At 38.2% G+C, this 10095-nt stretch overlaps 1 protein-coding gene across 1 annotated transcript; it reads left to right on the top strand.

The window, feature by feature from the left end:
- Positions 1-863: 863 nt before the first annotated feature.
- Positions 864-8174, top strand: TXNDC9 (thioredoxin domain containing 9). The gene is made up of 4 exons (XM_010287127.1): positions 864-1081; positions 3275-3393; positions 5328-5582; positions 7900-8174. The coding sequence occupies exons 1-4, from the start codon at positions 893-895 to the stop codon at positions 8015-8017; spliced, it is 681 nt and encodes a 226-aa protein (XP_010285429.1). The 5' UTR covers positions 864-892; the 3' UTR covers positions 8018-8174.
- The last annotated feature ends 1921 nt before the right edge of the window (positions 8175-10095 follow it).

Here is a 10095-nt window from a genome sequence, read left to right as displayed (position 1 = left end):
TGAGAATCTGGTTAGGGTGACGGTGTACTGCTTCCCCATTTCAAAACTGTCACTCGTTACAATGATAGTTTTTTGTAGAGTAAGTTTATTGGAGAGAACAATCAATTATGTTGCCCCAGTTCTTCATCCACCCCAGTCTTAGTATTTAGTGCCTTTTGAAGTGTTTGGGCAGGGGGAACCTTACAGAAAATTATTTTAGCCATGTTTCTTTACACAGCGATTAAGTAGTTGTTGTTGGAGGCTTTTAAATCCTTTTGCTGGCTGCTATAGGGTGGTGTTTGCAATAGCATTTTTCTTGTACTAATTGAAGTAGTGTATTGGCCTAAAGCGTTTGCTTTAGCTGAGGAGAGAGGAGGTTAATTCAGATTTAAATATGCGTATATGCATCAGGTACTTAAAGTAATTGCATTTAAACTACTGGTGGAAACTTACATACTGAACATTGCTTAGACTCATTGTGAGACATGTTACACCTCCTCTCAGCAGCTTGGAGCTTTCCAACTGCATCTTCTAGTTTCAGAATATTTACTAAAGGTACATGGATCTGGCTCAAGGATGAGTGTTCCTTTGGAACTGGTGAATTTTACTTCTTTATATTGACAAATAATTTCAGGTTCCTCTGCACTTTCAACAGCTGGCTCTGGGATTGAGAGAGCTGGACTTGACTGGTATGTTTGTTGCCATCTGTGTCCATTGTGAAAGTATTATCCAAAGGCGGTTGCAGTATAGAAAAAAACTATCTACTGTTATTGTTGAATAGCATAGCATTTTGTTTCTCTGCAGTGTGAACTGCAAGGAAGAGAGGTCAGGCTTTTAATTAAGTGTTTGTATAAATGTTTATTTCATGTATCACTATTTCCACAGCTCTGAAGAGATCACTTTCTAGTTAAAGATGGCTGCTGATACCTCTGTTGAAATACTTCAAAAAGTTCTGGAGAATGAAATACTTCAGACTACCAAGGTTGTGGAAGAGCATCTGGATGCTGAAATGCAGAAGCTGGACCAAATGGATGAAGACGAATTAGAATGCCTTAAACAAAGGAGGCTTGAGGCACTAAAAAAGGCCCAGCAGCAGAAACAAGTAATTCCTGTAGTAATATAGGCTCTTGATGTGTACAGTGTAACAGACCTTTTGAAAATCCTAGGGAAATATGAACTAAGTGTTTTGGGGTTGTTTGGTGGTTGTTTTTTTTTTCTTCTCCCTCACCTTTTCTGTACTTACTAATTTTAAATTATCCAGGAAAGCAAGTGTCTCTCCATGTGTGCATGCTTTGTATTTTTTAACAGGGGGAGAGAAGAACCTCTGTGACTCCTTACAGTAAGGATAGGATAAAGAGTGTCTACAAAGATTTGAGTGTGTCCGTATTCACTGAACATTGCTATCTGGAAGCATAAGCCTTGTAGGCAACCTGATCATAAGCCTTTAGACTCCTTAAGCTTCTGAGTTCTGGAGATTATTAGTTATGGCATGTAAGTGATGCATGCTCTTCTCTCAAGGTATTTTGTAGAGGAATCATATAGGGTCTTTCCTTGTTCTTAGGGTGGAATCGTTTGTCCCACTCCTTCTAACCCAATGAAATGTTGCCTTTGTGTGACTGCACATTTATTCTTGCAGGAAAGAAATTCTGCTTTGGTCCCTGGTATCTTGTGCTAAATTGTGGTCTTTATGCTCTCCAAAAAGCCTCTTTGAACATAGTTCTCACCAAAATTTTGGTAACATATGGTGTGAGACCTGAATTGTAAAGAGGGAAGCCATAGGTTTTGCCCCATCTAAGCAAAGCTAAACAAAGAAGTAGACTGGGTTGCAGGGGGAGGTGACTGGGTTGACAGAAGATGCTCTGGCTGTGGTGGAACCCATGAAAGCTAATGCCATGCTTTGAAATGGGGATGCAATGAAATGTTATGGCATGGTTGTGATGCTGGAGAACTGGCAGTGGTAGTGGCTTTGATTCTCTAAACACCAAAGTGGAGAAAGTGGCACGCTACTTAATTGTCTTCAGAATTTCAGTTTATATTTGATTGTAGTGGTTTTCTTTTTCAGAAGTTGTAACACTTGGATGGTCTTGGATGTGAACATGTGCTAGTTCTCGTGCAAAAACATGTTCACGTCACTTGATCTTAAGTCAAGTTATTCTCGTGCATTTTCAAACGCAAATTTGAAGTAGGATACTCCTCAGTGAAAGGAATAAGCTGCCACACTATCCTGGAATAGGATTGTGCAGATGGGAATTAACACATACCCACTATTGAAGGATAAGTCAGTTCTTAATTTGCATCATGATGACTTCTTCATGTGCTCATACTTCTATGCATTTTTAATGTGTACAATGTTCAGGAAATTCTTTGTTCTATCCTAATTTAGCTTACAAGATCTTTTTGGTTTGCTTGGAACCCGCTTTTTTTTTTTTTGTCTTCACTCTGCTAAGACAAAACTGCAAGATCAAGAACAGTGATTTATGCAATTCTTCCCCCCGCACCCCCACCAGAAACTGAAGGGTTTTGTCAGTTCTGTCATACTGCACTACTTCTAATCATTTAGCCTAGTCCATACTTGTTTTAATATACTACAGTCAACTTCGGTTTTTGAAGTTGCCTGTAAATTTTAGCTTGTGAAACTCTTTCTCCATATATTTTGTATAATGGTATGCATGTGTTTTCTGAATGGTTTTCTGGAAGCCTGGCTCATATTAAGATACCTTAAGTGTATTATTTGATAAGCATCTTCTGTTGCAGGTGAGTTAGTAGGCTTTTTTCTCACTGTTCTTTTTTTCATAGAGGGAAGAATTAAAAGAAATCCATTTTAATACATGTAATGACTTGAATTAGTTTTAGGCAAGAGTCTTTGAGTGTACAAAAACATTTTACAGAGAGTAGCCCAAGCTGTCAATTAGTAGTTTTGAAATGCTGAGAATTTTCTGTCGTTGGTGTTCTCTTTGAACTAGTCTAGTCTTACTGAGAGGCTGCACTGCAGAAATTTGTGCAGCTGTGTACAAGATTTGTATTTCCAAATAAGTAAGGTAGCTTTACTGCTCAGCCGCCTTTCTTTTATTGAGAAAGAGGCAACCCAAAAGTATTGTCTAGCCTAGTGGCATTTGCGTATTTTCAAAACACAACTAAAAGAGGGAAGTAATTTGTTTCTCCTTCTGTTACTGTATGAAATGGGTTTCCACTACAGGCCCCCTCTTTTATTATTCTTGAAAGCTATAGAGCTTGCATGACAGGTGCAGGACTAACAAACTCCGTACTAACTACTTCCTTTCATGTTTTCCAAAAGGAGTGGCTTTCAAAAGGACATGGAGAATACAGAGAGATCCCAAGTGAGAGAGACTTCTTCCAAGAAGTCAAAGAAAGTAAAAATGTGGTTTGCCACTTCTATAGAGATACAACTTTCAGGTATAGTAAATAAGCTATGCTCAAGAAACCTTTTGTTTATAGATGTCTACAAAAAGCGACATGTTCTTTTGTTCTTTCAAATCCCACAAATAAATAGGCCTTTTTAGAAGTATTCAAATTCCTTCATTTTCTAAATCTTGCACCCTTCTCAAGGCATTTTATTTTTTAATTTTTTTTTTCCCATTCCAGTTAATCTGGACATAATTTGACAATGACTGATACTCTGTTACATAGTTGGTTAGAATATAAATGTACAACTTCTTTGACAATATTTGAGAGTGCTGTGTTTCATTATCGATGTAGTTTGAGGGAGCCAGATCTGTAAATGTAGTAATTGTACAGGAGCAGCATTTCAAAAAGATCACTTTGGTTATTCCTGACAGAGGTATTGTGGACAGTTCCGGCAAATAAAAATATAAACAAAAACTTGTCTAGGCATCTTCAGAATTTAACCTTTTACTATTAAAGGATCTGTGGATACCAGTTGGAGCTGCTTTCCCTTTGTACCTGTACCTTTATGACTATCACTTTTTTAGGGTGTGAGAGACCTAGATCTGAGAATATGTCCTGACTCAGAATAGGAACCCAAAATAAGGTCTCCCACTTGGAAGAATTTCATACATTCTGGGTTGTAGGCTGTTCCTCAGGGGATCTGTCTCCATGTCTTCTGTTAAACTGCAGTTGCAAAGTAGAGTACTTTGTTGAAGGAGGAGCCAGTTGTCCTGTGGTTGGTTGGTTGGGGTTTTGCGCCCCATCCCCGTGTTATGTTCACTCTAGCTTATAGAATACAAACTGAAACAGCCTCAATGTGAGAAACTGAAAGAAGTCAAAGCTTGATTATGCAGTGAGGTATCTGCGTCCCACATTTTCTAAGTTAAATGTTTAAGTTTCAGAAATATCTGAAGCGCTTGTATTTGGCTAGCATTTCCTCAAAGAATTTGTACTGTCTCTGCAATAAAGTAGCTTAGAACAGGTTTGGGTTGTTTAGTTCTTGTTTTTTGTACACTCAGACAGGAGAAAGAACTTCCTCTAAAGTTCTTTGTAAAATGTGTCGTGCTAACAACCAGCTTGAAGCTAGTGTGTTGGGTTTACCAACCAGAGTATCAAGTTGCTTTCATCCTTGCCCACTCTGGCTTTTTGATCTACTCAGCTCTCCTCTTGAGTTAAAGGACAGTCACATCACAGAGTACATGCACCTAAGCCAAACCACTTAAACATGACAGTCCAGAAAGTTGAGATTGCAGGTGACAAGTCACAAATCTCTGCCATTTGACAAGCATTTTGAGCAGTTCGTGTTACTGTCATGTTAACTGAGAAACAGTAATTGTGTGCTCACTCCTATCCCATTGCAACAGAAAAGTGAAATATTTTTGCCTATAGTACTAGTGAAGCAGTCTGTGCAAATCACTTTTTTTTTGTTTTCCTCTGTACAGTGAGTCACTGCGTCTCAGTTGTGGCGGTAGGGACTGAAAAAAACCAAAATGCTGCAACATGTTGAGAGTACTTTTCTGAATCATAGAATCTTTGGGTTGGAAGGAAGATGTGAAGTTCGTGACAGAGAAATTTTTCCAGCTGAACAGGCAGTGAAGCTAGTGCAGAAAGAATAGAAGTCAGAGGAAAATTTCATCAATAAATACAGGCCTCAAGAAATGAGAGAGGCTTTTAGGTGTATGTGGGAGCAGTTAGGAAGAAATAAGAGAAATGGATGGGGTAATTGTGCAATAAAGGTGCTCCAGGCTGTTATTCTGTTAGTCATTAAATCCAGCTACCTTTGAAACAGTTTCTCTTGAAACTAAATTCTTAATTTCAAAGGTCATATCTGATGAATTAACATGATAGTACTAGCTCTTTACTGTTCCTTTAAACTGCCTCTAAAATACATGTTCTTCAGCTTATTCGTTCTAACACTTTATATATTTGGGTTTTCTTCACAGGTGCCAAATAATGGACAAACATTTGACTGCATTGGCAAAAAAGCATGTTGAGACAAAATTCTTGAAATTAAATGCTGAAAAATCTCCTTTCTTGTGCGAGAGACTGCGCATCAAAGTAATTCCCACTCTAGCATTAGTAAAAGATGGAAAAACACAAGACTATGTTGTGGGCTTTACTGATCTTGGTAACACTGATGACTTCACTACAGAGACTTTAGAATGGAGATTAGGCTGTGCAGACATAATTAATTACAGGTAATTAATTGTTTTGTGATTGTTTTATTTTCAGATACAGTGCAAGGAGAACATGCTTCAGGCAGAAGAATCTGTAAAAGTTTGTAACTTTGGTATGTTGTGTGCTTAAGCCACATGAGAGTTAATCCAGTTATTTAATCTGTGTACTTTAGCAAGGGAAAGAATAGAGTATCTCTTTGGCAAAGCATTGAGACATTATAATGAGCACTACGTTGTCCTTCTTGTACAGTAGTAAAATACAGAGTTCTTTCCATGAACTGTATAGAGTAGCTATACTGCTTTGATAGAGCCTCTCAGAGTCATGCATCTAATGTAATCTAATGTAACCCTTTCTAAAACAGCTATAGATGCTTAGATGTCACAGTTGCAATGCAGTAATGTTTAAGCATTTTTAATCCACTTCAGAGAAAACTGAGCAAGTCATACTTAAACTGCATCTTAGTCCATGTTACATACACGTGTATGAATTACATACATAAATATGTTTTTTAGTATTAGGAAGTGCAAGTAAGTTGCAGAAGTGCAAATAAGTTATCTATGTAGCAGTACAATATAATCATCATAAATGCCCACATTTAAGGTTACAGGATAAAAGGCAGAAGAAGATACCTGTCGGCACGATAGCCTGACTTTACAGGAGAATCATTTACCAGAACTTTCTGCTTTGCTTTCCAGTGTGGTTAAAATGTCATCTTTATCTTTTTAGGTTGCTTTTGGTCTTTTGTTTTGAATGTCTTTTGCCTTTTTTAAAATTTATTTTAAACTTCATTTTCTGAATTTATTTCAATGTTTAATTTCCAAATTTTGGCAGGAGATATTGTATCTTAAAAACAAAGAAACTACTGTTCAATTTAGCTTAGTAGCTGTTGAGCTTCAGATGAAATGACTGAAATTTCTAATTCAAAACAAGTGATAATACCCACTTCCCAGTTCAGTAACAAGCAAATATGCGGAGGAGTCAAAGGCAGCTTGGGTATATATTCTAGACAGCAACAGCATTTTATGGGAGAAGTCTTTCAGTGGAGTTGCACCAAGCTGCATTGAATTTGCTAAATGTTAGTATGTTAGTACATTGGCTTATGGCATAATTTTACTTCTACTTGACTTTATTAGTACTGTGTATTCCACTTTTAGCTCCTCGTGGAGCAGGGGAGTTGTTTGGTTCTTCGTTCGTTTTGGTACCCTGGCTTTGCAAAGTGAGACACAGTATCTGCACAGCCCAGGAGATCCATTCCAGGAGACATCCATTTATGCACAAGTGTTGCATTGCCACACTGCTCTGAATATAATGCCCCCCTCTCTGGAATTCCTGAAAAGGAGGTAGTCCTAGAAACAGTTCTTTTCCTTCAACTTGTGGGATAGCAGATGGTGAAAGGATATACTGTATTTAGGGGAAAAACTGTTCAGGTCACATTGTTTGACCAAAATCAGGATTCAAGTGGTGTATTGACTTATTACTGACATGTAGTTAACTAGCAATCAGTGAGCTGCACACTCAGGATCAATATCGGCAAAATGTTATTTACAAAATGCTAATAACTACAAATTTCTAAACGCCCTTCTATAGCTAATTCCAGAAGGTTCTAGTTGCTCGCTCATTCACTCACACTTAGATGCAAACGCCTCACAGGTATGTGAGTGAAAGCACGCATACTCTTTACTGAGCAAGGGGAGGGTATTCCCCGCTTTGCACACCCCTAGCTGTAGGAGGTGTGGGTGTTCTGGCTTTATGTGATCACCTGCTGTTCCCAATGATCCATGGACCCACACGCTGGTGAGAAAGCCCCCACAGGGTCATACATGCACACTGAGGTGTGCGTCCCTCCATGCTCCCTTAACTGGAGTGCAGTGTCTGATGGGGAAGTCTGGCCTAGACAGAGATAGTACAAGGTGGCTTCTGGTAGTACGAAACCCAGTTTTGACTCATCTGTTTCTACTCCAAAGTCCCTGTTACAAAACGTTAGCTTCTGGCTCCTCATTTGTTTTGAAAAGCCTCTCTGTAATTCCCTGGTTACTGTTTAATCTGACAGATGTCTGTCTTTAGCATGATCAATTTGCAGCAAAAGCCCTTTCAGACAGTTTTTCTGTAGAGCTGCACTCACAAGCGCTGTTTACACTCACATGCCTGTCTTAACTACAGGACATTTTGTCCAGGATGTGCTATGCTAGCAACACTGCAGTGCTACTTAGGGTGGCTTTAGGGAGTAGGAGTTGTGTTCTCTTACAATGTTTTTCTGGGGAAACAGGTAATTAGAGTTGCTACTTACTGTCTGGATGAATAAGGCTTTAATCAACATGTCTTACTCTTTTCTTCTAGTGGAAACTTGATGGACCCACCTTTTCAAAGTCAAAAGAAATTTGGAACAAGTTTTACTAAGTTAGATAAGAAGACCATCAGAGGAAAGAAATATGATTCAGATTCTGACGATGACTAGAAGAACGGCTAAACGTATTTGTAAATCATCTTTTGTTTATGCTTGGTACATTTCTAAAAATGTTTTTTATAAAGCTCACTGCTCTTCATTACATCTGCACATAATGCTCATTTTTCTATACAGTTTTATACAACTGAGTCATAGCAGAAAAAAGCTTCCCCCCCTCCCCCTCTTTTGGAAGTCATTTGTAATTAAAAATCTGGGTCCTTCTAACTCAATAACATGTCAAATGATGAACTTTGTCTTAAGTATAAGTTTATGAAGTGCTTTGAAGTAACTGTTAGAAATAAGTGTACCAAGTCAGACCAAAGGTCCCTCTGGCCCAGCATCCAGTTTTAGTGGCCAAAAGCAGATGCACAAGGAAGAGTAAAACCAGGGTGAGAAGATAGCAATGCTTCCCCAGAATATACTTTAAGCAGTTTGTGGCTTGGGGCACTCTGTATCTGAGAGCATTTGCTGATTGAAATCCTGGAAGAAAAGTCTATTTAAATCCTCATAGTATCTTAGCATCCACATCATATGGCAAGGAGTCCACAGTTCAGCTGTGTTGTGTGAAGAACTATTTCCTATTGTTTTCCTTAAATCTGATAGTTCCAGGTTTTTTCTAATTTTCTTTGTTAATGGAGATGACAGACACTTTTTTAAAAGATTTTTTCCCTATAAGCTCCTCTTCCAGTTGTCTTTTAAAATTTGTAATTACTTACATTATCAGTAAAGCACCACAAAATGATTAGTAAAGGAATTGTGCGCTTTAACAAATGATTGCGTATCTTATGGTGCCATATCACAACACTGAATAACTTAACCATGTTGCACTATAAGTTGTAAAAACAGTCGTAACTTCTGTAATTCTGAAATAGATGGTGAAGAGAAACGCCCTTTTACCATCTACATGCGCTGCATGTTAAAGCTGGTACCGCAGGTAATATAGCACATAGCAACAAGCATATTGAAAACAGCCTTGTTCACAGGTTTGTATAGTTCTGTGGGTTTGAATGTGTGGATTTTATAGGAGATGCTTTGTACAAGAGAGTAGAGTAGAGAAGTATTTGGGAGAAACCTTGATCTGTTAAGTTTAGATATAGCACCACATACTGTGTACTGTTCTTCGGTAATGGACAGAATTTTCAAGGGAGGTCTTCCTTGGTACACAATGTAAAATTTCTGGCTAGGTGAAGAGTTGATGAGTTTCCTTTTTGTTTTCAAAACAATAGTTTGCTGTGTGCTGAAGGACCTTTTTGAGGTGGTATTTTGAATCCAGTTGGCCCAAAAAGTAGTAAAGTGGGTCTAGTCAGTCTTTCTGCCTTGTAGTGGAGAACACTTGTGATTGGGCCAGCCCAGCAATATATCTCTGTAAGTAAGTTTAAGAAATTATATTTTGTTTCTGTTCATGTACATTGAAATAAAATTATTTTAATTCTAATGTTGACTTTTGCGTCTTTTCAATTAAGGTGGTCTAGGTGCCATGGGTTGTTTTTTTTTCTTTTAATACAGTCCATCAGAAAGTTGCAGGTGCTCTTCCTAGATTTCTAGCAAACTACTTACAGTTCTGTTTGACATTACAACATCACTTTGAGAAGGCAGTCAGCTTACAGCTGCCTCTTAGTCTACTAGAACCATAAAGTAGACTTGCTTCGAGTTGATCTCCTTTTTAATGCACAAACTCTCTAAATGCACTAGAAAGTGCCTTTTTTTTTTTTTTTTAATCTGGTTGCATGAAATTTAATTTAGGAAACCAGTGTTCCAACAGCATTTTTGAGTGCCTTAGCAGGACTCATCTCTGAGTCCTAATTATGTTGACTAGGCTATGGAAATAGAAAATCATGTCCAACGTAGTTGCGTGCTGTGTGGAAACACATGTGGGCTTGTCAGGATTCCAGCATGGTGTGTTGTTAGAGGTTACTCAGTTCCATGTGTGAGTAGCCCCATTACAAACTCAGTGTAAATCCTAGTCAGAGTGTGTGGTTTCATGTCACTTTAAGCTGCTGATTTTTTTCTAGGTTAATCTTCAGCTGGGCCTTTTTCTTCATCTGATTTGTAATATGGCCACACGCACTCCAGTGCTGATACAAGGAGTT

Source organism: Phaethon lepturus, unplaced genomic scaffold (genome assembly GCF_000687285.1).
Source record: "Phaethon lepturus isolate BGI_N335 unplaced genomic scaffold, ASM68728v1 scaffold52995, whole genome shotgun sequence".
Lineage (NCBI taxonomy): Eukaryota > Metazoa > Chordata > Aves > Phaethontiformes > Phaethontidae > Phaethon > Phaethon lepturus.
The sequence above is the reverse complement of the archived record's forward strand: the minus strand, read 5'-3'. Positions and strand labels throughout refer to the sequence as shown.

Coding starts and splice junctions, on each gene's coding strand:
- TXNDC9 (XM_010287127.1), top strand. CDS start 893: ATGGCTGCTGATACCTCTGTTGAAATACTTCAAAAAGTTCTGGAGAAT. Junction 1,082..3,274: donor AGGCCCAGCAGCAGAAACAA/GTAATTCCTGTA, acceptor GTTTTCCAAAAG/GAGTGGCTTTCAAAAGGACA. Junction 5,583..7,899: donor GCAGACATAATTAATTACAG/GTAATTAATTGT, acceptor CTTTTCTTCTAG/TGGAAACTTGATGGACCCAC.